This window comes from Carlito syrichta, unplaced genomic scaffold, assembly GCF_000164805.1.
Source record: "Carlito syrichta isolate Samal-C Ts95f unplaced genomic scaffold, Tarsius_syrichta-2.0.1 Scaffold116591, whole genome shotgun sequence".
NCBI classification, from domain to species: Eukaryota; Metazoa; Chordata; class Mammalia; order Primates; family Tarsiidae; genus Carlito; species Carlito syrichta.
In genome coordinates, this window is record NW_007060687.1 from 38,268 (window position 1) to 65,539 (window position 27,272).

General features: G+C 39.4%; 1 protein-coding gene across 1 annotated transcript in view; it reads right to left on the bottom strand.

The window, feature by feature from the left end:
• The window catches only part of LOC103276954 (uncharacterized protein C1orf87-like), a gene marked incomplete at its 3' end in the record, with an annotated part of 47,338 nt that extends 25,103 nt beyond the window's left edge, over window positions 1–22,235 (bottom strand). Inside the window, exons 1-2 of the mRNA XM_008074403.1 lie at window positions 22,129–22,235; window positions 3,348–3,564 (exon numbers count right to left, since the gene is read on the bottom strand). Of these exons, the coding sequence (XP_008072594.1) occupies window positions 3,348–3,564; window positions 22,129–22,235 (324 nt within the window). The remainder of the gene's footprint in view (window positions 1–3,347; window positions 3,565–22,128) is intronic.
• Window positions 22,236–27,272: the final 5,037 nt, after the last annotated feature.

The window sequence follows — 27,272 nt, forward strand, 5'->3', positions numbered from 1 at the left end:
GATTACTGTTATAAAGCACTGAGTAGAGGGGTGATTTGTTGCACAGCAGTATCTGTTACAGTTGCTGACCAGTACAGACAGGGAAGTCTAAAGACAGGAAAGATAATTAGAATCTCCCTGGTGAGAAAGAATAGTAGTCTGACAAGGACGGCGACAAAAGGAAAGAAAAGGGATAGGACGTTTTGAGAGATATGAAGGAGGTACAATTTAAAGGACTCAGCATTTGGACATTAGAGTCAAGGAGAGAGGAGAAGATGGTATGCCCAGATTTCATATTGGTGCAACTGGGAGAGTGGTGGGGCCATTCTATGAGACCCAAACCACAGGAAGAAGAGCAGGAACAAATGTTCTGCTTGGAACATGTTGAATCTGTACTGCAAATACACCATTAAGTGGAAATGACCTTGACCTCTGTCTATCCATCTATAAAATGAGAATAACATCTTGTGCCCCTACCAACCTTTCATGGCTATTGTGAAGAACAAACCAGAGAACATATGCAAAGTGGCTTTGAAAAGATTACCCTCTCAATCACTGTGATAATTATTAAAATGAAAGCACTAACACTTTCATTTTCATGCTGCCAGATGTAAAAAAAAACTCTGATTTTATTTTTTGAAACTGTGCTGCTGAATTTGTTGCTAGTCACACATTCCATTTTATTCTTCTGAGAGAAGGCAGAGCTGGCGCTTCTGAGAAACAATATAAACAAAATCTTTATTTGCAAAAACGTATTCATAAGGGGCAGAATTTGGAGGCAAAAAGATGCCAGGCTTAGCCATCGAAAGAGCCAAGCTCTTTTCTAGCTAGGCCTTGGACAATTTAAATGCTCTGGGCCTATCCTATTGTGAAAGGAAGGTTTGTACTTGTTTATTTCTAAGCTATCTTACTGTTCTCATATACATAAAACTATGACTTCTCTTAACATTTTCAGCATTACTTACCTCTTACCAACGACTCTCAAATTGACTCTGCAATTTGGAAAAGAGTTTCACACTTGCTGTCCTCACGCATGTTAGCTCAGTCTTTACCGGCAACTTCTCTTTTGGAGCCAATTCAGCTGGTCCAGATTGCCTATTAAGTCCTAGGCAGGAAAGCTTATTTTCATCTACGTGTGAGCGATAAAGGATCTAGAAAGAGTTCTGATTGGTGCGCTTCTATAACTACGGCAGGATTCCATTTACCACTTAGTCAAGGTGGTAATGAGGGTCTCTGTCCCAGGCAACTGTGGCTGCCATCTGGCAGGCCTGCGCCACATGCCCACCCGGCAGACAGAACCAATTAGTCGGTCCCCACACCTCCCACAAGGCCTTTCTTGTGTGGTGGCTGGGTGTTAGCCCCCGCTGAACCTCCCACCAGAAACCCTGTAGGGTCCTGGGAGAGGAGAAGCAAATCATCTCCCTCTGGTACCACAGAGCTAGCAAATAATCCAGATCACAGAGGTCGGAAGGACAGCTCATCCAGTGAACATTCTACCCGTGATAATGGCAAATGCATTTCCATGGCAGGAGTGGGCAGCTTGAATGCCTTAGGAGGCCTGTTAAGAAACAGACTTCCATTTTAGTTTTATAGAAAAAATAGAAATGGCGTAAATGCCCACAAGGGATTTGTTAAATAAACCATGTTATGTTTGTATAAAATAATGAATATAATTTGGTGATTAAAGACCTAGAACCTGGGCTTCAACTGTGACCCTGCTGCTTCTTACCCTTTGGCAAAACACTTGACCTGTTTCTCAGTTTCCTCATCCCTGAGCTGAAGATAATAAGAGTTCCTACCTTGTTGGGTGATTGGGAATAGTCAATTAGATTATATACCAAAGAGCTCAGAATAGTGCCTGACACATAGTAAATGTTATCTAAGTGTTAGTTCCAAATATGACTCTCACAGAGCCATTAAAAATGATATTCTCCTGTTTTCTAAATTGCTATATGGTTATGCAATATTTTATAATCAGAAATAAAAAAAATTCAAGGAAAGAAAAATAAAAAGAAGGGAGACCTGGGCAAACACCTTACCTGCACACCTATGAGTCACTTTATCTTTTCTGAGTCTCAGTTTTATCATCTATTCCATGGTGATAGAAATAACAGTGGCACCTACTTCACAGGGTTAATTCATAGAGCAAATAATATCTACCTGAAAGCAATCAGTCAATAATATAATGTTTTATAACTATAATATCATTACCAAGGTCATTCTTGGAGAACAAAAGCAATGAACACATTAACACCAGAGTCAAAGTTTGGGTAAAAACTCAGAGGTTCTTAGAAATTCATAGCAGATTATTTTACCTCTGCAGATTCATTATTTCCTTCTCTAACCAGGCCCTAAGTTCAAGGACTCATCATGGAAAAGCCAAAAGAACACACTAACTGGGGGCTAGGAGGCCTGAGCTCCAGCCCAGTCTGTGCCACTAATGTCTTCAGCAAGTCACTTTCATTTCTGGGCTTCAGTGTTTAACTAGACCTTGCAGAGTACTGATGTTAATCACTCCAGAATTATAATTCTTTGCATGATTTTTATGAGCAGAAGATCACAAATCCATAAGCATTCATTTTCTCTTGTAACTAAAGACTAGCTAGTATCTCAGTGATTTAGAAAGGGCTATAAAAATTACAAACCAAAAATAGTTATGTTAGAGTTTACTGCAGACTCTAATTCAGTATTTTACTAAAATATCTGGCTGTCACTTAATGCCTGGCAGCATTGCAAAACTCCTACTCTATGTAACTGTTTACTTGCAATTTCAGCAATTTTGAAAATGGTACTTTGTTATCAATGAATCATTAGTTTTGTCTTGATTTCTATCCAGTTTTCAATTGCTGCTAGCTTTGCTTTTTAATTACAAATTACTAATCATTTAGATTCATCATTATCAAGTTAGTTTGTTATGGCTTGTTCGGTTGATTGTTAACAGAGTGCAGTGATATATATTTCTATTGAGACAGTTTGAGGCCTATAACATTTTTGCTATGTAGACATGGCTGCATCGGATTTTAAAAACAATCGTTTCTTTCTATATTGTGAAAGCAGACAGACCCTCCCCTTTCCAATAACCCCCCATCTTTGCATGTCTAGTAGTATTTATCATCGTGTTATTGAGGATCACTGAGTTAGCCACAGGTAGAGTAGGTTGACCAACTCAATTGGTGTTCAACAAAGATGCAATATACAAAATGACTTTGAAATTCATTTTCAGATTAAAACATTTGATTTTAATTTATATCTCATGCAAATTATCTGAACATAATTTGTACAGTGTGTGCTTGTGTGATCCTGTGTTTTTAATCTATATTTTCTTAAATAAAGTACCAAGAAAACCTTGGGCATTTCTTGTTACTTACTTTGCTATCTAGAAATCGGCTACTGCATGCTCCTGTTAGGAGTTTCTGGTTGTTTTCTGGTCGCTTGCTCTCATCTACATCATCTGGGTGATCATTGGTTTGCTGATCAGTGGGGTTAGTGGGAGCTGGGGAGTCTCTGCTCATCTGCTTTGCATCACCAGTCACTGGTTTCTGGAGCACTGTTTGAGTTTCTGTTTTCAAGTTCTCGTTCTCCTTGCTGTGAAGAAATAGTTTTGCACTTTGTTACTCGTGGGCAGACTCCTAGTACACTAGGCTGGCATAAGGGTGGAAGGTGTGTGTTTGGTGGTGAGAACAGTGGTAACTCAGCACGGTGAAATGTAGAAGTAAACATTGGTTATTTGTCTGTGGATCATTTACCATAGAGAGACCATGTTATTATCATCTCAGGCTTTATCTTTTCCCTTACCCTCTTTCTCAAACTCATAATTTATCCATCTGCTGCAAAACCCATACTGTAAGTAACAAACAGTGTGAAAACTGAATCCTGATGGTTATCACATTTCTTACTTATAAATCTAACAGGAATGTTCAGCCTTAGGAAAAAAAAGAAAGTCAAACAGTTTGCCAGCTCCAGTTCTGCCCTGTCTCTCCCCAGTTATCTCACCTTGAGACTTCTCTGGCTCCCAGGAATCCTCCATTCAAGTTTAATATTAAGCAAATAATAAAATAATAATAATAATAGCAAAGAAAAATGTAGGAATAATCCAAAGAAATGTAAATAATAAAATTAAAAGTTCAACTTTGTTTAGTAACCAAAGGCAAGTCAAAACAGCAACAAGGCATAGAAAACAGATATAATTCTTATAATGGGTAACTGACAAAAACATATTAAGAATCAGGAAATTGAAATTCTTTGACACTGTAGATCAATTTTTAAGAATGTGTATTAAGAACAAAATCCAGAAATAAGAAATTTGAAAACTCTAAATATTTTGTAATAGGTGGATGCATTGATTATTTCATTCTATGATCATATGATAATATATATGAAGCCATTGAAATATGAAGCCACTAAAATATATTAAAAGTTATGAATAATTTAATGATACAAGTAAATGTCCAGGTATAAAAATAAATGAAAATATAATTATCTCAACTATGCAAAATGTGTGTATATATATATATATATATATATATATATATAAAATGTGCATATTCAACCTGAAAAAATTTGCCAGAAGTTAACAGTAAGTACCTCTGGGTGGTAGAACTCAGGGCAATACATTACATTATATTACATTATATTATATCATATTATATTTCATAATATTATTGTTTTAAATTTTCGACATGAGAAAATATTATTTTACAATAAGAAAAAATAAATTTCAGAGTAGTTATGCCTTTCACCTAGAAGGCATTCTATAAGCTCTCACTGTTATTATTGCTACAGAGGAAAGGATTCAGTTTAAAACATGCTGTGTTATATGAATATAATTCTTACTGATTTGAATAATACTTGTTGAGCTGCAGTATTTGTTGATTTGAATAAGGCCAAACCATAGGCAATGATTTGAATGTATATGTATTTTTTTTTTTTACCTCATCCTCTTGGTAGTGGTAACACAAGAAGAAAAGAAGGCCTAGGAAAGAACTCTGATGTACACTTATATTTACAGAGTAAAGAAGAGCCTTTTAAAGGGGATTTAAAAATATTCCCAGTAAGGTGGAAGGGAAACCAGGAGAGTGGGGTCCTGTCAGCAAAGTAAAAATATTTCCAGAAAGGGGGCATGATTTGCAGTATCAACTACTGCTGAGAAAGGAAAGTTCTGAAAAGGGTCCATTAGGTTTAGCCATAAGGAGGTAGTCAGGAATCTTGGTAAGGGGAGTTTCAGTGAGATGATGGAGGAGGATGCTAGACTGAAGGAAGTTGAGTTGAAGAAAAAGGAGTTGGGGAGACAAGAAACTGTAGAAAGGAAGTAGAAAGACTGCTCCAAAGAAGTTTGACTGAAAGAAGGGAGAGAGATGGGATGATGATTGGTGCGGAATATAGAGTTTTTCAGATAAGGCCTTGTTATTATCATGTTTAAATTTGGTAAGGAGTTTAACACGTTGACATCCCAGTGGTAAATGGCCAATTGAGGAGGAGAAAAGGAGAGGATATCTTGATAAGATAAGATGAACCTTGACCAAAGGAGATGTCACTGAGCAGACAGAGGCAGAAAGGAAACCTCAAGGTAAGGTAGTAGAAAGATAGGCGAGGATGTGAGCACATTTGCATATTTGGTGACAGGAGGTTGATCAAATTGCCAACAGCCTGAATTTTCTCTCTGATAACCAAGTATAGTTTCCTGTTGTGTCTCAAGGGGGAAGTGGTGGGGTAGAAAGTCTGAATTAAGGGCAGGTGGGTGGGGATAGCTCCTATAAAGTGTGGAAAAGAGAGCTGATCAAAAAAATAACCTTAACTGAGTGTCCAGTTAAGGTTAGAGACCATAGATCTTTGTGGCATCAAGCTGAGAGAGTGGATGGCACTCCACTCAGTAATCCCTATAGACATGCAAAGAAGGTAGGCAGTGGGGTTCACCCAAAACGGGGACTTTGCCAGATAAATGCAGTCGAATGGCAGTGCATAATGGGAATATTAGAAGGAAAGTGTATAATTGACAAATGGTTTTTGCAGTGAGAGAAAAGATGTAACATATGTTCCTTGGTCTCAAGAAACTTAATTTTCATTTGGCTGTCTCAAAATAATACAAACAATAAAGCTAACAAACTGGCAAAACTTGATTATAGAAGTCGGGATAGTTATTACCTTTGCAAGAAGACATGGAATCCAGAAAGAAGTGTAAAGGAGTAGCTGGGATGCTAGTACCATTCTGTCTGCTGATCTGGGTGATTGTTTCATGAGTATATCGTGTTTGTAAAAATTTAGTGAGTGGTAGACTTGTGACAAGTGATTTCTTCAGATGTCAAAGTAGGTTGATATAAACTATTAAATTGGTATAAAATTTACATAAATAATAGGAAACATACCTAGTTAGCATATAAACATATAACATTCTTTTCATGTTACAAATAATCAGTATAATTTGGAGTTCATTAGAAACAAATAACTATGGTCTGCAATGGTTATAAACTATAGTCACAAACTATGATAGTATTGCTGAACATTTACTAGGACGACCCCACCATAGGTATTTACATCTATTAGATTATCTATTCCTTAAATAGGCAGGTACTCATATTGTCTTCATTTTAGCATGAAGAAATTAAGGTATCAATGAGGTGGTGGAGGTGGGTGCTAGACTGAAGTGGTTTGAGGAATCTAGGGGTGGAGGGACAAGAAACTATAGACAGGACGTATACCCAGTTCTACATGGCTTTTCAGTAGTAGAACCAGGATTTAAATCTCAGACTACTTGATCCACAAACATGGAAGTTTGGGATTACTTGAGGGACAGAAAGTAGAGGAACAGGCAACCAAAGCAGGGAAACACAGGATTTGAAGGCAAAAATGGTTCATGGGACAGAGAGTTAACTCTTCTGGAGGAAGGCGAGAGTGATATATTACCTGGGCTTTAATCACCTTCAAGATCCTTTTGTGGGCAGTCTCAGGACCGAATTGCTTGAGAAATGTGAAATGTATCTCCCTGTCTTTTAAAAGAGCCACAGTAGATGTAAAACCAAAAATAACCTGTTAAGTCTGTTTCAAGTAAAAGCTGATTTCACAAAAAATACATAACACTTAAAAAATTATCATGAAAATGACTCCCCAGCTGAGAAACTGCTTGTGTCTGTAGTTAGCACAAACAATTCGTCAATACACAATGGTTGTTATGTTGCTCACAAACTCACAGTTCTTTTTTCTAGGCTTGTATGCTATCTTACCTACATTACTGAAAATAGAAATTTGCCATTCCAAAAGAAGGAAAAAAAAATGCCATTGATACTCTCTTGGAAGCAAGACACAGCTAGCTCCCGCATATGTACTTCTGACCTCAGCTTCTACTCTAGGGGTGTCACAGAGAGTTTAGTGTCATCCAGGAATGAGAACAATTAGGAAGGATTACTGTGTTGCTGGATGATAAATAAATGAGGAGAAAACTGTCCAATTGTTCCCTCTCTCACACTGGGCTTTTCCTGCAAACCAGCCCATTAGAGTCACCCTCTACTAGAGCTCATAGTCTCAGGGTTAGAAAAAAACACTGCAAGGGCATCTAGTAGCATCCTCTGCCCAAAGCAATGTAGGGATCCCCCGTTGGCCCCACCTCCCGTGTAACTCCAGTTCACCAGATCTCACATTTGATTTGGATTACACCCCTGCCGAGAACATAAAATCTCAAATGGAGGACCCAGGGGGCTCAGCAAAAGGTCACCAGATGCCATCTTAAAGGTCTGCCAACCTTGGCAGCGACTCAATGCCACCAACTTCCAACTGTGTGCCATCTAACAGGCCCTAAACCCTCTGGAGAAGACAGCCTAGAGTGTGCCAGCAGAGGGAATGCGGATTTAATTTCAGTAAATGAAAGCGTGTTCTTATTTGGAAGTAATAAGAGATAATCAACACAACCAGACTTTCCTTTTTTTAAAAAGACAATAAAAAATAAAATAGGAAAGGGGAGGGGAGTACAACTGAAAATCTCACCAATCTCCATGGGGAAGCTGAAATGTGAAGACTGTGCTAATGTAGCAACTGTTATTGTGTCAAAGTGTGAAGGTACTGTTTTTTTTTCTTTTTTTCATGCTGTGGAGCCATACCATGAATTATTATCATGTAAATTTAGTCTTCAAAAAAGTCTTAAAAGTACTTTAATTCAAGTCCCAATCCTATAACTGAATCATTTCTTCATCATCGTAATTATATTAGCTAATATGTTCTAAATGCTTAAATGTGTCAGCTACCACACATACATTCACGTACATTCTTTCATGTTGTGTGGTTTTTGGGCAAGTCCTTTCACATCTCTGACTTTTAGGTTCTCGTCTGTGAGATGAGAAAAATAATCCTTATCAAGATAAGATGTATAGCCTGAGCTTGGTGGTGCATGCCTATAATTCCAGCACTTTGGAAAGCCGAGGTGGGAGGATTGTCTGAGCCCAGGGGTTTGAGACCAACCTGCGCAACTTGGTGAAACCTCAAGATAAATTAGCTGGGCGTGGTGGCACACACCTGCAGTTCCAGCTACATGGAAGGCTGAAGTGGAAGGATCACCTGAGCCTAGCAAGTGGAAGCTGTAGTGGCTATGAGTGTGCCACTGCACTCCAGCCTGGGCAACAGAGTGAGACTCCAACTCAAAAAAAAAAGAATAAAAAAGATAAGGTGTATAAAATGTTAAGCACCAAGCCTGGTGTTCATCAGCCCTTGACATGTTAACCATAAGCTGAAGTGTGAGCTCCTTTAGAAACATCACCCAGATGCAAAGGAATGAATGCTCTTTACTATGGACTCTAAAACCTTTCTTTACTGACAGGAAAAACTAAAGTTCAAAAGGTCAAGGTTTCGTAGTAGTTAGGAACTGAGGCAAATCTATTAAAACAGATAAAAAGAGAGATAATTAATGTAATTTATCTGACCACCTTGTTATTTACAAATCACAGTGAATACAAGTTGTAGAAATCACCCCCTTTAAAAAACAAACAGGAATTAGCACTAAAAATCTGTTCTGATAAAGCAGAATTCTTCTCAATCACACCCTTTATTTTACAGAAGAAAAACCCAAACATTGTTGCTTCATAATGTCCTCAGGTGGATTATTCCTGGGAGCCTTTGGCAGTCTGGAGTCAGCCTTTATCGGCTACAATTTAGATCTTGGAGCCAACCTTTATCGGCTTGAAATTTAATGTCTTTTGTACTTGCATTCTCTCCTGTTTCGCTGTTGCAAGTCTAAGCAAAATGATTGTGCAACTGCCTGGCCTCGTCACCAATTATCTCTGTGTTTCAGGGCATAGTTTCTGAGCCAGCTCTTCTATCCCTGGTCTGAGAGGACACAGCATAAACAGTTCTTTCTCTCTACCACTCCTGGATGCACCCGCATGGTCTGTGGGAATGGGAAGCAATAATTACTGCTGTGTTATTTTATCAGGTTGAAATAAATCAGGGATATATAAAGAGATCATGAATTTTAAACAGGGTCCCATATAAATATAAATCTGTGTTATCTCAAAATTTTAACTGGCTAAGTTCAATGTAGCCAGGTATTATATTATCTCTTTATACAAAGGGATAATACACACACAATAACTTTTGTTTTGCATTTAAATCAAAGATACTCTTTTATTTTAAATTTCCAGTTGACAATATAATACAGATATCTTTACAGGTCAGTACTTGTGTTGCTACAGCATTTTAAATGTCTAAACGGTATTTCATTATATGGATATATGAGTTTATTTGACTCATCCTATATTGTTGAATATTAACTTGGTTTCCAAATTTTAATCCAAGTTTAAATATTGCTCCTCTGCTGGAGAAGCTCCTTTTGCCCTTAGAGCCTTACCATCCCTCTCCACACCTGGAAGCTGACCTGTATGAACTCCATCACCAGCGCCCATGTTCACTAATTCTGGGTGGTTTTGGTCAATAGGTAGCCCTGACAGGAGGTGGTTCTCTCCTTGCAAGGTAGGCTCAGACAACCTGTGTGTCTTGATCAAAGGCTACTACTTTTCTCAAAGTGGCCCTAGCTACAGAATGCTGCTTCCATTTTGTTTCACTGACATTCCCCTCCTCTCATCTCCTCAGTCCTAGTGCTTGTGCCAACCTTGCAGCTGCCCCTGATTCCGGGACTGTACCTTGCAGTTCTCTTACATCTTTGTAATTAGTCCCTTTGTAACTTAACCTTCTTGGAATCATCCTGATTTCAGTGTGTAATCTATTTCCTACTGGGACCTAGACTTATACATTATTGTGTAAATCTTTGAAACCAAACTGTTATACCCATAATTGTTTCCACAGAATGGATTCATAGATACAGATTTTATGCTAAAACACATATACTTTTTAGGCTTTTGATAAGTATATGAAAAAATCCAGTGGCATATGAGTATTCTTTTTCTCTAAATCCTTGTCAGGCCTAGGTATTTCTATTATAAAAACATTTCTAATTTGATTTGTAAAAAAATGTCTCATTGCTGCTTACATTTCTTTCGTCATTGCACAGGTTGAATCCCCCCACACACACACATATCTATTTTTCACTATTATTTCTTCTTATGTGAGTTGCCTATCTAGATAGCTTGCTGATTACTGAAACTGGGCTGTTCATTTATTTCTTATTGATTTGTAAGAGCTCTTTGTACATTAAGAGAGTGTGTTTTTTTTCCCCTTATGATATATGTTGTAAATAGTGTTTTGTTTTTGACTTTGACTTTTTATTATATTTTTTGACATATGGAATTTCAAATGGTAAAATAACAACCTTTTCCCTCATAGTCTCAATATTTGGGATCAATAGGTATCTACTATCTTTTTTTTTTTTTTTTTAAGTTGGAGTCTCCCTCCATCGCCCAGGCTGGAGTGCAGGGGCACCTCACGGCCACCCCAGCATCAACCTGCTGGGCTCTGGTGATCCTTCCACCTCAGCCTTCCAAGTAGCTGGAACTACAGGCTCGTATTATCGTACTCAGCTAGTTTTTGATTTATTGTAGAAACGAAGTCTCGCCAAGTTGCCCGGGCTGGTCTCGAACCCGCAGGCTCAGGTAATTCACTCTCCTCGGCTTCCCAAAGTGCTGGGATTACAGGTTGAACCACCAGGCCCGGCTACTATCTATTTTCTGAAACATTTATTTGACATTCATATGCTATAAGACATACATAATGCTATGTACTCTTACTTAAAGATTTGAGCCTATGTCTTATGATATGGGTATACATCCAGAACAGTGGCACCTTATGCTTCTTTATACTTCTCACAGTGCCTAGAACAAATACATAAATAAAAACAGACAAACAAAAACCAAGAAGTTTAATGTAGTGTAAAGGGATTAATAAAAGTATGACTATAGTATATTGTCATTTTGAACTTGTGAAAATGTAGATAACAGTGTCTTCTCTGACATTATAGTTCAGTTTTGTTTTAAGGAAAGATTGAGTTCATGGGTATAAAGCTATTTGTAGATTATATAGCGAAAATGCAATACACAAAAATAAGGTTTTTCAAATCAGTTGTTTAAAAAAAAATTTGGTAAGGTACTTGAATTTTTAAATCATAAAGTTTATCCAAAGTTTATGTAGGAACTATAATTGGTCACTGCTACCTCCTCTTGCCTGGATTACCATAATGAATTCCTAAATGGTCTCTCTCTTCTCATTTGTGTCACTCCTGGTTTATCTACCACTCAGCAGTCAGAACCATCCTTTAGAAAACATAAATATAGTATGTGCTCCACTGCTCTCAATTTTCCAATGGTTTCTCATCCTACATAGAAAATTATCCAAAGTTCCTACCATAGCCGACATGGGCCAGAATCTGAGCCCTGCTGGCTCCTCTGAACTTACTTCCTGCCTCTCTCTTTTTAACCCATCATGCTCCACAAACATTGGCTTTCCTGTTATTTTTAAAACACACCAAGAGAATTTATTTTGGCTGTTCCTTCTGCTTAGAATACTCTTTCATCAGATATTCACATGATTTACTTTCTCTTCAGGTCTGTGGAGTCATGAAGATGAAGGTGGTACAGGCTCGACCTCACAGCTGTATGGATTCCCTGAAGCTGGGCACTGTGCTTCTGGTAAGGGATACTGTTCTACTTTTTGTGAGGTAAGTATAAGGCAACTTTGTACATTTAAAAAAATTGTTGGCCTCTAGGTGGTCAATTTAGGTGCTATCTGTTTGTAAGTTACTGGGAAAACCAGAAGCCCAATATCTGGAGAACTTGGGGTCTGTGAAAAGTTGTAGACTCTTCTGGGGTCGGGGAGGGAAGAAGAAGCTATTAGTTTCATGGAAAGTTAGAGTCTGGTGGAGCCATCCCCATTGGAATGAAGACTGGTTCAGTCTTAGCCAGCTCACTGCTAGCTAACTTGAGCTAATTCTGGCTACTTTTCTCCACACAGTCTCAATTCAAATGTCATTTTCTCAGAAAGAACTTCTGGGAATACCCTTGATGACTTGATATATTCTTATGATCTTCTATTTTTCCTCTCTGCAATAATCTCACTTGAACAGTCATTGTTTATCTGTCTGTTGTGTGTCTCTCATCACTGAAACTTTAGGTACACTACTGTATCCTCAAAGCTTGGTACTCAGCAGGTGCTCAGTTATTATTTGTGGAAAGAGTGTTGATAAAATTCCATATATTCATTAGTTTCTAAGACTGTTAACATTAACACTTTAAAATGTTTAAGACAAGTCACAAAAAATTTACTATTATTAAGAACTTTGGATGATTCAAAAATGACAGAATATAGACTCCTAGAGAGTCATGTGGGAAAATACCAGAACTTTGCATTTCTTGGCTATAAATATCAATGTAAATTATAGGCATACCTTGAAGATATTGTGTTCAGTTCCAGATTACTGCAGTAAAGAAAATATCATAATAAAGTGATTCATACATCTTTGGTTTCCCAGTGCAAATAAAGGTTATGTTTATACTATACAGTAGTCTATTAAGTGTACAGTAGCATTATGTCTACAAAATAAAACTTAATTAAAAGTACATTATTATTATTAAATGCTAATCATCATCTCTGAGCCTTCAGCAAGTCCTAATCTTTTTGATAATGTAGGGTCTTGCCTTGATGTTGATGGCTGCTGACTGATCAGGGTGGTTGCTAAAGGTTGGGTGGCTGGGGTCATTTCTTAAAATAAGACACAATGAAATCTGTTGTATTCATTTACTCTTCCTTTCATGAAAGATTTCTGTCATGTGTGATGCTGTTTGATAGTATTTTAGCCACAATAGAGAGTCCTTCAAAATTGGAACCAAAGCTGGGCTCGGTGGCTCAGCCTGTAATCCCGTGCCTTTGGGAGGCTGAGGTGAGTGAATTGCCTGAGCCCGCGGGTTCAAGACCCACCTGGGCAGTGAGATTTCATCTCTACAATAAATCAAAAAATCAACCGGGTGTGGTAGTGCATGCCTGTAATTCCGGCTACTTGTAAGGCTGAGACGGAGCATCACCGGAGTCCAGTAGGTCGAGGCTGTGGTGGCCGTGAGCGGCCACTGCACTCTAGTCTGGGCGACAGAGTGAGACTCCAACTCAAAAAAAAAAAAAGAAAAAAAAAAAATTGGAACCAATCCTCTCAAACTCTACCACTCTTTATCAACTTAGTTTATGTAATATTCTAAATTCATTGTGGTCATTTCAACAATGTTCACGACATTTTTATCAAAAGTTGAATCCATCTCAAGAAACCACTTTCTTTGCTCATTCATAAAAAGCAACTCCTCCTCCATCCAAGTTTTGTCATGGGATGGAAGCAATTGAGTTCTATCTACAGGATCCACTTCTAATTCTAGTTCTCTAGCTATTTCTACTACACCTACAATTCTTCCACAGAAGATTCCCTCAACCCTTTAATCCCTCAAGTCATCCATGAGGGTTAGAATCAACTTCTTCCAAACTTCTGTTAACATTGATATTTTGACCTCCTCCAATGAATCATAATGTTCTTAAAGGTACCTAGCATGGCGAATCCTTTCTAGAAGATTTTAATTTTGCCAAGATCCATTCAAGGATTAATTAGGTATGTACATTGGTTTTGGATATAATACTATTACACACATAAGAGACTATAGCATAGTGAAAACTACTTTTTATATACTAGGAAACAAAAAAAGTATGACTCACTTGATTGTGATATTTGTCTTATTGCACTTTATTTGCTTTATTGCCATTACTTATGGCAGTTATAGCTTTACAAGACGTTTTTCTTAAATAAGACATGAAAGTTGAATTTTTTGTTTTTGAGTTGTAATCTCAATCCATCGTCCAGGCTAGGGTGCAGTGGCATGCTCACAGTCACCCCAGCGTTGATCTGCTAGGCTCAGGTGATCCTTCCGCATCAGCCTTCCAAGTAGCTGAAATACAGGTGTATGCTACCACACCCAGCTATTTTTTTTAATTCATTGTAGAGATAAGGTCTTGCCAAGTTGCCCAGACTGTTCTCAAACCCTTGGGCTCAGGCAATCCCCTCATCTCGTGCTGGGATTACAGGCTTGAGCCACTGCACCCGGCCGAAAGTTGAAATTACTTCTGGATCCATGGGCTGCAAAATGGATACTGTGTGAGCAGGCATGAAAACATCTTCATCAGAGCTCTTAAGTGATCAGGAGTATTGTCAATGAGCAGTCATATATCAAAAAGTTTTTTTTGTTGTTTTGTTTTTCTGAGCAGTAGATCTCAAGGGTGGACTTAAAACATTCAGTGAACTATGCTGTAAACAGATGTGCTGTCATCTGGGCCTTATTGTTCTATTTATAGAGCACAAGCAGAGTTGATTTAGCATAATGCTTAAAGACCATAGGATTTTTTGAATGTTAAATGAGCACTGGATTCAATTTAAAGTCATCGGCTGCATTAGTCCCTAATAAGAGAATTAGTTTGTCCTTTGAAGCTTTGAAGTCAGGTATTGACTTCTCTCTAGTTATGAAAGTCCAAATGGCATCTTCTTCCAATAGAAAACTGTTTCATCTACATTAAAAAATCTGTTACTTAGTGCAGCCACCATCATCAGCTACCTTAGCCAGATCTTCTGAACAACTTGATGCAGCTTCCCCAATAGCACTTACTGCTTCGCCTTGCACCTTTATATTGTGCAGACAGCGTCTTTCCATTCACCTCAAGAGTCAACCTCTGCTAGTTTCAAACTTTTCCTTGAAAGCCTCCCCACTTCTCTCATAGAATTGAAGAGAACCAAAGCCTTGCTCTGGATTAGGCTTTGGTTAAAGAGCTGTTGTGGCTGGTTTGAACTTTTATCCAGACCAATACAACTTTCTCCATATCAGCAATAAGGCTGTTTCACTCATATCATTCGTCTGTTCACTGGAGTAGCACTTTTAGTTTCCTTCAAGAACTTCTCCTTTGCATTCACGATTTGACTGTTGGGCTCAAGATACCTAGTTTGTGGCCTGTCTTGGATTTTGACATGCCTTCCTCATTAAGCTTAATTGTTTCTCTCTATGATTTAAAATGAAAGATATACAATTCTTCCTTTCATCTTAAACACCTAGAGGCCACTATTGAGTTATTAATTGGCCTAATTTTTTTTTTTTTTGAGTTGGAGTCTCACTCTGTTGCCCAGACTAGAGTGCAGTTGCTGCTCCCGGCCACCATAGGCTCGACCTGTTGGGCTCCGGCGATCCTTCCGCCTCAGCCTTCCAAGTAGCTGGAACTACAGGTGCGCGCTACCATGCCCAGCTAATTTTTTATTTATTGTAGAGATGAAGTCTCGCCAAGTTGCCCAGGCGGGTCTCGAACCTGCAGGCTCAGGCAATTCACTCACCTAGGCCTCCCAAAGCGCGGGATTACAAGCTGAGCCACCGAGTCTAACCTGGCCTAATTTTAATACTCCTGTATCTCAGGGAATAGGGTGACTTGCTAGGTAGGAGAGAGATGAGGGAATAGCCATGCAATGGAACAGTCAGTACACACACAACATTTAAGTTAGTCATCGTATATGGGTGCAATTTGTAGTGCTCCAAAACAATTGCAATCATAACATCAAACATCAAAGATAACCCCAACAGATATAACGTTAATAAAAAATTTTGAAATATTGTGAGAATTACCAAAATGTGACACAGAGACATGAAATGAGCACACGTTGACAGAAAAATGATACTGACAGACTTGCCACAAGGTCGACACAAACTTTCAATCTGCAAAAAGCACAGTACCTGGGAAGCAAAATACATGGAAGCACAACGAAACAAAAAATCAAGTGAAGCCTGTGTTACAAAAATTTATTGCCCTTCTCCCAAAAAACCTGCTGTCAACTTCCCCTGTGCCTGAGAATTCCATGCCATCCCCACAGTGATGTATGTATGGAACGAAGGAAGTACTTTGGGTTACTGACTCCTGACATTAACAGGTATCATTGTGGTCAACTTTATTCATGGGAAGCCTTTCTACTCACAAGAGTTTCTTGAAATGAGCACAACTCCTTTTCTATTGAACAACTGAATCCTCAGATTCTCTCACTGTTCCCCTAGGACACATTCCACACTCTGAATCTTCCATAATAGACCTTCACAATGCCCTATGCTGTCCCCACCTTTAGTGTAAGGTTCCTCCTAAAATGTGGCACCCAGAGTGAAGTACAGTACTCCACTGAATGCTGAAAACAGTGGGCTTCCACATCCCTCTATCTGGATACCCTCTATCTGGATACCCTCAGCTCATGCAAAGCTCAAACATAGGCAAACCCCAAACATTTACTTCATCTAACCATTTCCATATACATTTGTCTAAAGGTAGACTTTGTATATATTTGTTGACTTGATCTTGTTAGTTTTAGCTCATTTCCCTGCCAGCATGTCTCAGCATTCTACTACCTACATATTTACTAAAATGATTTGTCTATTTTCCTTTAACTGTGGATTAAAAAGTATTGAATAAGAACAGGGTCACACATAAATCCTCCCATCCTCCCGCGGGTTGTGTTTATATCAATGGTTCCCTCACCAACAAGGTGGTATATCACCTATCTTAACACTACACTATCTAGAATTCTCTGCCTTGTTTCAGGGACTTTGTGAGAAAGATGTGCTAATGACTCACTGAAATCAACTGATACTATGTGCGTCATTCCCTTCATTTGGGCTGCAGTAATCTTGCCAACGAAGACCAGTTTGGCTTTGTCTGCTTTTAGTTAACATGTACCAACCCCTGGTAACATCACTTTCATGTTTTGTTTTCACAACTAATATATTGAGTTCTTTGACCTACAGTTTTGCCAGGGATTGTCCACAAGCCTCTGGCTGTGTGGTTTTATGGCTCACTCTTATCTCCTTTTTTAAAATGAGGATATTTGTCTTCTGTCACTTGGCATATTACTCATCAGTGTTCTAGAGTAACACCTGCATACTATTTTAACAGCATGAACCTTTAGACTTGGATTTATTTAAAGCAACTAAGTATTGTCTTTCTAGATCTTTATTTTTCTTGGCATCTGTGTTGTGCTAATTCATTTAATAGACTTTCAGCATGTACAAGACTTTATCCTCTGTGCTAAGGACATAGTTATGCACACATGATTTACAGTTAAACGAGGGAGACAGAAATGCATAGGAAGTTGTCAGACGTAACCATTTCTTAGGGTGTTACAAGACCTCCCAGGTGGGCCAGGCAAATCTGGGGCTGGTAGTGGTGGCACACCATGAAATTTGTATTTTAGAAAGATCACATGGACCTCACTTGAGAATGGAGCTTCTCTCAAACTGGAATGTAAATAGGAGTCATCTGGGAATCAGACCAGATCCTGACTTAATATATCGAAGGAGGGGCTGAGGTTCTGTTTCCAATGAGCTTCCAGATGAGGTTGATGCTGATGGTCCATGGAATTCACATTAAGGAGTAAGGCTTTAGAGAGTTGATTAGAGAACATGAAGATTAGATACAGGAATCTGAGTTGGAAGGTTGTTATAGTGACCTTGGAAGAAAATGGTGATAGCACAAACCAGGGGACACTCGTTTCACTCTTTGAAGCCTGTAGATTGATCTCCTTGGTGAAAAATATGTATACTAAATAGCTGTTAAATATTTTCCTTTGCTCTTTGAACAGTTGTGCTGATTAAATTAAGGAAAAAAGGAGGGAGAGCTCCATCCCAGTCTTAGTTCTTAAAAACTGGCCTGAAACTTCAGGAGCTTGCTTTAAGACCACAGAGACCTTAGTTAACTCATCTCATCTGAAAGATGGGAGGATGATTGTTATGGGTTGAACAGTGACCATGACAAGATTCCTATGTTGAAGTCCTAGTATCTGTACCTCGGAATATGATCTTATTTGAAAATAGGGTTACTACAGATGTAATGAGTTAAGAGGAGGTCATGATGAAGTAGGGTGGGCTCTGATTCCAACTATCTATGTCTCTATAAAAAGGGGAAATTTGGACACAGATGCAGACACAGAGAGAAGGCCATGTAAAGCTTCAAGTTAGGCTGCCACTGCTAAGGAACGACCAGAAACAAATAGAGAGAACTGAGACAGAGAGATCCTTTCTGGGTAACTTTGGAAGGATCATGGCTTTATGGACATCTTGACTTTGAACCCATAGCCTCCAGAACTGTAAAACAATGCAGTTCTATTGTTTTAAGTCACCTAGTTTGTGGTACATAGTTACAGCAGCTCCAGCAGGCTCATACTTTGATTTATAACTTAAAGGTTACTTTCAGGTCTGACATACTATACCATCTTTAACCCATGTCTTATAGGAAATCTGAGCTAAATGTGGTTACCACAGAAGATTTCTATTTTTTTTTTTGAGTTGGAGTCTCACTCATGGCCACCCCAGGGTCGACCTTCTGGGCTCCAGCAATCCTTCCACCTCAACCTTCCAAGTAGCTGGAAATACAGGCATGCGCTACCATGCCTGGCTAATTTTTTTTTTTTTTTAATTTATTATAGAGACGAGATCTCGCCAAGTTGTCCAGGCTGGTTTCAGGCAATCCACTTGCCTCGGACCCCAAAATGCTGGGATTATAGGCCGAGCCACGAGCCCAACCGATTTCTATTTTGCTAAACATTATTGATTCCTGGCTTTTTTTTAGTTCATATTTTCCTTTCCTCTTTTTATTTTTTTATTTTTAATTTTTTAAATTTTTATTTATTATTTTTTTGAGTTGGAGTCTCACTCTGTCACCCAGACTGGAGTGCAGTGGCTGCTCCCAGCCACCACAGCCTCGACCTGCTGGGCTCTGGTGATCCTTCTGCCTCAGCCTTCCAAGTAGCTGGAACTACAGGCACGCGCTACCATGCCCGGCTAATTTTTTTTTTCCACTTATTGTAGAGATAAGGTCTTGCCAAGTTGCCCAGGCGGGTCTTGAACCCGCGGGCTCAGTCAATTCACTCACCTCAGCCGTCCAAAGCATGGGATTACAGGCTGAGCCACCGAGCCTGGCTTCTTTTCTCTTTTTAACATTTACGTATGCGTGTTACATGGATTTTTACTAATGGACTCAACTTATTCAACCCAAACAAAACATCTTCAGCTCCCAGCTTAAGGGTATAAATACTTTAAGGGAGAAAGTTTCTGGGACATGCATGAGCAACAAGAAGCCTTTTGGGAATTATTTATTTTTGAACTATACAAGAATATAATATGAGCAAAGAATATTAATCGTCCTATGTTATCCCAGCAACAGTAACACGGAGTCTAAAGAAAACACAAACAAAACACTTGTCTTAATATTTAATAAAATACCAATGTTTGTAGTGTCATAGTAGAAACAGAACTGTGTTTTTATTTCATAATTAATTTAGCTGATTTAATATACTTTTCATCTCCTGGCTCCTGAAGTTTAAAAAATAACTGCAGGAGGGAAAAAGACACCTTCTTATAAGATGAAGGCAATTTTTTACTATTTTTAAAAGGACAAAGAGTCCTTTTCCTTTATTTTTAGGAACATATTAAACTCTATTCCCCTCAAAAAAGTCTAAACTTTACTATACTACTCTATTTACCAGTAAAATTACTGTATGTGGACGATTACAAACCCAATGTGAAAGAAATAGAATTACCAGTAACATAGTCTTACAGGTAGCAGACCTGAGCCAGGTGTTCAAACTAGTCCTATTTACTTTTCTTGTCAGTGACAGGGATTTGACAGATTTAAAAATAATCACCTTATTACAGTGCCTTAGTTTTCCTCATCTACAAAGCAGAGATAACCTGAATTCTAGGCATATATATAAAACAGTATGGTAAACATTTCATAGAAAGAGATTTGGCTTTTCATTAGATGTTTTATATCCATGGAAAGATGTGCTTTCGATCATAATAGCAGAACCATTTATTAAGCAAATTGAATATAATAGGCACTGAAATACTTTTGTTTGCATTTGCTCATTTAATCCCCACAACAACCCTACTATTAGATATGTGCTATTTCATCTCCACTTTACAGATCGAGACCAGAAATGTTAATTCACATCAAAAGGCAAGACAGAAACAGAGCTGTAGGGATCCCAAATGCATGAATCACTTGTTGCAAAACCTACTTCCTGTGCCACGGTTGGCATTACTAAACTGATTATAGCAGTCACTTTGGAAGTTCTCTAAAGAGAGCTTTAGAGAGCTTCAGTGGTCGTGAGCATGCCACTGTACTCCAGCCTAGGCTGATAGTACTGATGGTGAGGAGGTAAAACCAACTTGACATTCTAAAGATTATATTTCAGAACAGTGGTCCTGGTGAACCTGTGTTCAGAGATTTTGATTCAATCAGTCTTGAGTAGGATCCTGAATCTTTATTTTTTAAGTACTTCCCAGGTGATTTTGATAACAGCCATGTTTAGTAAAAAGTGGCTTTATGCATTTATATTCAGTGATGCCATATTTTTTTGTTTGTCTATTTGTTCAGTATATGGATTTCTGAAATAGAAGATAAAGCAAGCCAGGCTCGGTGGCTCAGCCTGTAATCCCGCGCCTTTGGGAGGCTGAGGTGAGTGGATTGCCTGAGCCTGCGGGTTCGAGACCTGCCTGGGCAGCGAGACCTCATCTCTACAATAAATCAAAAAATCAGCCGGGCATGGTAGCACATGCCTGTAATTCCAGCTACTTGGAAGGCTGAGGCGGAAGGATCGCTGGAGCCCAGCAGGTCGAGGCTGCGGTGGCCGGGAGTGGCCACTGCACTCCAGTCTGGGCGACCGAGTGAGACTCCAACTCAAAAAAAAAAAAAGAAAAAAAAAGAAGATAAAGCAAAAATAATAATTTCAGGAGGGAAAGGGAACTATTCATCAGCTACTATTTATAGAATGCCTATTACGAGAAAGGCAGGTCTGATACCTTTGATTCTTTTGTGAGCCACCAAAACTCTGTAAGAAAGAGCTAGTCATACCCTCCTGTGCCAAAAATCTAGTTAATGTTAGAGATGTATGATTATCCTCTCTCAAATGTGACTGTGGTGGGTTTGAAAAGGAAAAAAAAATCTTAACTATACTCTGAGAAACCTGCATAGAGGAGAATCAAACGGAGACAAGAGTAAGTGAAAACCTTACAAGTTATGATTCATTATTAATCTCACTCCTTTAATTCACAACAAATTGACTAACAAACCTCTTACTTCCCTCTCTCCAAAATTACTTTATGTGGTAGATTACAAACTTGATGAGGAAAAGCAGCAATGATCCATTAATACTTATAAATGTTACAGTGCTCATATTTCCCATATATTTGGAAAATCAGCCCTAGTAATTAAGGAGTATAGGGAATTATAAAGATGAAAAATATCAGAAACACAGTGTGCATGAAAGTTATCAACATTATTTTACTTCTACTGTTACATCTTAATGACTTAATTTTCTATCGATGGCATTTTTAAAATTTAAATTTCTGGTTAAAAAAAACAAACAACCACTTGAGCCCAAGGGTTCAAGAGCAGCCTGGGCAACTTGGTGAGATCTCACACATCTCTACAAGAAATCAAAATATTAGCTGGGCATGGTGGTGTGTGCCTGTAGTTCCAGCTGCTTGGAGGGCTGAGGTGGAAGGATCACCTGAGCCCAGCAGATCGAGGCTGCGGTGGCCGTGAGCAGGCCACTGTACTCCAGCCTGGGCAACAAAGTGAGACTCCAACAACAACCCCCTCCCCCCCACCCCCCAAAAATCCCCAAACTTCATTATCATCCAACAACAAACACAGATATTTTTCAAATAGCAGACTTACGCCTTTGGCTTCTCCACAAGGTATCGAAAGTGCTTACTTCCAATGATTTTCACCATGATCTCAGGCATTGCATCTGATCCATGGGGCTCCTTCCAAGCTGAAGACATGATTCTCCTCAAAATCTCTTCTAATCCCTGGAGTTGAAAATAAATAATTCCTTTTGATTTCCCTCTAGGGAACAGCAGCATGTTTGTCATTAACAACAGCAATAATAATACCTGAACAAAGTACTTCTCCCATATTATCTCATTTAATTCTCCTAGTTAAGGCATAATAAGTAAGATACTTTTAGTTTCCATTCTTGTTTTCTAGTTGCAAGATTGGACATAACGTATCTACATAATGTACTCTACATCACATAACCAGTAATTAGTAGAGTTGAGAATCTCACCTAAGAGGTCTGCAATGCAGAGCTACTGAATCATTAGGTGACTCTACCTGCCTGTACTACAAGACATCAGATGGGATTCTTGTGAGGTCAGAGAGGAAATTAGGGTTTTAGTGGGACATATGAAGATTCCATATTCAGCTTTGATGTTCAGCACACTTATTTATGAGATCAGGATAATTTCAGTTCTGCTCTTAGGGACTTGGGATGAATCCAAAGAGATAATGCATCTGAAGAAAGATTGTACACAGGAAAAGGGAATTTTTGTTGTTGTCACGGATCTGTTTCTCAACAGTCCAATGAATCTGAAATGGGTGTTGAAACAGGTCTGATGCCAAGTGAAACTCAGTTTATTGAACTAGCTGACCACAGGCTGGCCACTCCCTTTTGAAGCCTCCCAGACACGGAACGCCCTTTAGAAAGCATTCTAATCCAAACGATCTTTTACAGAAGGGGAAACCAAAACCCAGAGAGGATGCGTTCTCTGACCATGGTAACACGGAGAGTGAGGGGCAGAGTTGTTTCCAGCGCTGCAGTCTGATACCTAGACCAGGGTTCTTTCCAAGACCCCAGCTTCACGAGTGTGTGCCCAGCACGCAAGATCTGCTGGGCGAGGGCAGTCCCCCCATCCAGCGGGACCTGCAACCTCTTGGAACATGTCTGGACACATGAAGACCTAGAATATATGATTACTAAGTCCCCTTCCTGCCCAGGAGCCCTGAGACTTTTCCCTGGGAGACAACGGAGGGGGCCTTACCGCTAGGGTGGCGTTGACTGTCCTGGAGGAAGCCTACAAGCACTCAGACCAGGGCGCCCCGGACCCGGGAATCCGGCCAATCACTGCGCCCGGCTCCTGAGGGCGGCAGCTCCCTGCCTGGTCGCTAAGGACGCCGAAGACTGTTGCTGGGCGGGGACGAAGCTTTTATCCACCTCCGAGGCAGTGACCCCTCCTCCGCCGGTGCCCAGTGCGTGGCTGCCTACCAGGGAAGAGCCTGGTTATTTTCAAATCTATGGCTTCGCACTTCCTCAAAGATCTACAGGCCTCTTTTAGACGTCCACCTTGCTCACCTGCCCCCTGTGTGGTCATGCTTGTCCCAACCTTTTCCCCTCAGGCTTCAAATTCCTGTGTGAGATGTGCATGTAGCTGTGATTCTAACAAAGTCGGTTCAAATCCAGCCTCCTCCACTGTATGACTTTGAGTAAATCCCTTCTTTTCCCTGGGATTCAGTTTCCTCATCTGTAAAATGGGACAAAATAATACCAGGGACCTAACGGGGAGTGGGTGACAAAATTAAATAAGAATATAATGACATAATCATTCTGAGTGCCATCCACATACCAGACCTTTATGTGAGCTGGATAACTATTAGCATGAGTTAACAATTACCAGTAAAATATTTTTATTTCTATTTTAAAAAGCAAGAAAACCAGCTTGGGGTGTTAAGAAATTACCCCCAAACCCCTGCAAAGACCAGTGACAGAGCTAAGATTAGAATACAGATCTGCATATCCTAAGTTTCTATTATGCTAAAAAGTTCAGCAAATGTGGGTAAAGGCACCTTCAAATGAACTCCAAAATGGTATCATAATTATTTGCGTTAGCAGTAGCAGAGGCCCCAGCATCCATACCCACTGCTCCTGCCACCCCCCACCCCCCTTCCCTGCTGTACTGTGTTTTGCAGTTAAAGGTATCATCTATTGGCCCATGCAGCCAGAGATGGATGACACACTCAGCTCCCCTCCACGGACTCACTCTCTAGTGGGCGAGACACACAGGCAAATTCTGTGGTTTACAAAGTGCCCAGGGAGCAGAGGAGAGGGGCCAGCTCCCGGCTCACTCCTCTAGCCCAGTCTTCACATTGCAGCCAGATCAGTCTTCCCGAGGCCCAGCTCTGACAAGCCCCCTCCTCTATGTGAACATCTCAAAGGTCTCATCAGTCATGGAAGACGTTCACGATTTCAAGGCCTTCCACACTTTGATCGCAAGTTAGGTCTTTAACTTGCTCTCCCACCACTTCTCCTAAACTTGCTAGCCCCACTCAACCCGTTCTACTCACTGGCCTGATTCTGTTCTCTATTTCTCTGCCTCTATGCCTTTGTTCATTCTGTTCCTTCTGCCTATAATATCCTTATATTTCTCATTGTGGTCATTTGCATATCCATTGTTTTTATTTTTGTTTTTTAGATAACAAAAAATTAAATTAAAAAAAATTTATTGTAGAGATGTGGGGTATATTTCAGGGTTAGGTATATAAACATTGATCATGCAGGTACCCTTGTTGATGAGGTATGCCCCTCCCTCCCCTAGCAGTTTCCCTCAACTGCCAGTTCCACCCCCCCCGACAGTTTCCCACTACTGCCAATCGCTTTCTTATAGCATTATAATTGTTCAAGGTCCGTTTATGAATGAGAACATATGGAACTCTGTTCTTTGTTTCTGTGATAAATCACTGAGTATGATCGACTCCAAATCCATCTAGGTTGCTGTAAAGTCCATATATTTGTCCTTCTTTATGGCTGCATAATATTCCATCATGTATATGTACCACTTTTTTTGTCCAGTTCAGTTTTGATGGGCAACACCATTGGTTCCATGTTTTTGCTATTGTGAATAGAGCTGCAACAAAGATAAGTGGGTAGGTATCTTTTTTATAGAATGATTTGGGTTCCTCCAGGTATATTCCCAATAGGGGAATTGCTGGGTCATATGGAAAGCTAATTTCTAGTTCTTTCAGGAATTGCCACACTCTTCCAAAGAGGTTGTACTAGTTTGCATTCCCACCAGCAGTGCAGAAGCGTTCCTTTTTCTCCACATCCTCTCCAGCATCTGTTGTTGTTTGTTTTCTTAATAATGGCCATTCTTACAGGGGTTAGGTGGTATCTCAGTGTGGTTTTGATTTGCATTTCTCTGATGATGAGTGAGGCTGAGCACTTTTTCATGTGTCTTTTGGTTGCCTGTATGTCTTCTTTTGAGAAGTATCTATTCATGTCTTTTACCCACTTTTTAGAAGGGTTGTTTGTTTTTTTCCTTTTGGCGCATTTGAGTTCCTTGTAGATCCTAGGTATAAGGCCTTTGTCAGATTACAAAAAATTAAATTCTTTAAAAAAATTCTCTTGCACATTTATTTTGTACCCGAAGACTTTGCCAAAGTCCTTTATCAGTGCAAGCAGGTTTTTGACAGATTCTCTTGGATTTTTGAGGTATAGGATCATATCATCAGCAAAGAGGGATAACTTGACTTCCTCTTTTCCTATTTGGATACCTGTGATCTCCTGATCTTGTCTAATTGCTCTACCTAGAACTTCCAACGCAATGTTGAACAAGAGGGGTGAGAGTGGGCAGCCTTGTCTTGTTCCTGTTTTCAGGGGAAATGTTTCAAGTTTCTGTCCATTTAGCATTTTGCTAGCTGTGGGTTTATCATAGATAGCTCTTACTATTTTGAGGTATGTTCCTTCTATACCTAGGTGTTTGAGGATTTTTATCAAGAAGTTGTGCTGGATTTTATCAAAAGCTTTTTCTGCATCTAATGATATAATCATGTGGTTCTTGTTTTTACATCTGTTGATGTATTTAATTACACTTATGGTCTCACAGATGTTGAACAAACCCATCCTGGAGATGAAGCCTACTTGGTCATGGTGGATAATTTTTGAGATGTATTTTTTTGATCCGATTTGCTAGAATCTTGTTGAGGATTTTTTCATCTATTTTCATAAGGGATATTGGCCTGTAGTTCTCTTTTTTGTTGGTTTAGATGCTGACGAGGATGAGGAGATAAAGTAATGCAAACTAGTGTAACCTTTTTGAAAGACAGTGTGGAAATTTCTGAAAGAGCTAGAAATTGACCTTCCATATGACCCAGCAATCCCCCTATTGGGAATATACCTGGAGGAACTCAAGTCATTCTACCAAAAAGATACTGCCCATGCATGTTTGTTGCAGCTCTATTCACAATAGCAAAAACATAGAACCAATCATGCTGCCCATTGAAGCTGGACTGGATTAAAAAAATGTGGTACACATATACAATGGAATATTATGTAACCATAAAGAAGGACAAACATATGGACTTTGCAGCAACCTAGATGGATTTGGAGTCGATCATACTCAATGATTTATCACAGAAACAAAGAACAGAGTTCCATATGTTCTCACTCATAAATGGACCTTGAACAATTATAATGCCATAAGAAAGCGATTGGCAGTAGTGGGAAACTGTCAGGGGAGGGGGGGTGGGATTGGCAGTTGAGGGAAACTGCCAGGAAGGGAGGGGCACACCTCATCAGCAGGGGTACCTGCATAATGAACATTTGCATACCTAACCCTGAATTGTACCCCACATCTTTAAAATAAAGAAAAAACATTCTCTGAGATCTTGCTATATTGTCCAGACTGATCTCAGACTCCTAACCTCAAGCAATCTTCCTGCCTTAGCCTCCGTAAATGCCAGGATTACAGGCGTAAGCCACCACACCCAGTCACGTTTATCCATACTTTAAGTTCTATCTCAGATGGTCAAGAGTATGCACTTAAAAGTCAATCATCTTTAGTTCAAGTCCTGGCCCTGCTAATTCAATGTGATCTTGGACAAATCACTTAACATCTTTGTGCCTTAATTTTCTCTTCTATTCCATGCGGATGACTTTTTGTGAAGATTAAGTGAGTTATATGAGAAAGACACTTAGAACAATGGCTGACACATAATGAGCAATATAAAAGTTTGCTACTCTCTGTCAAGAAGCCAAACTGGACTCC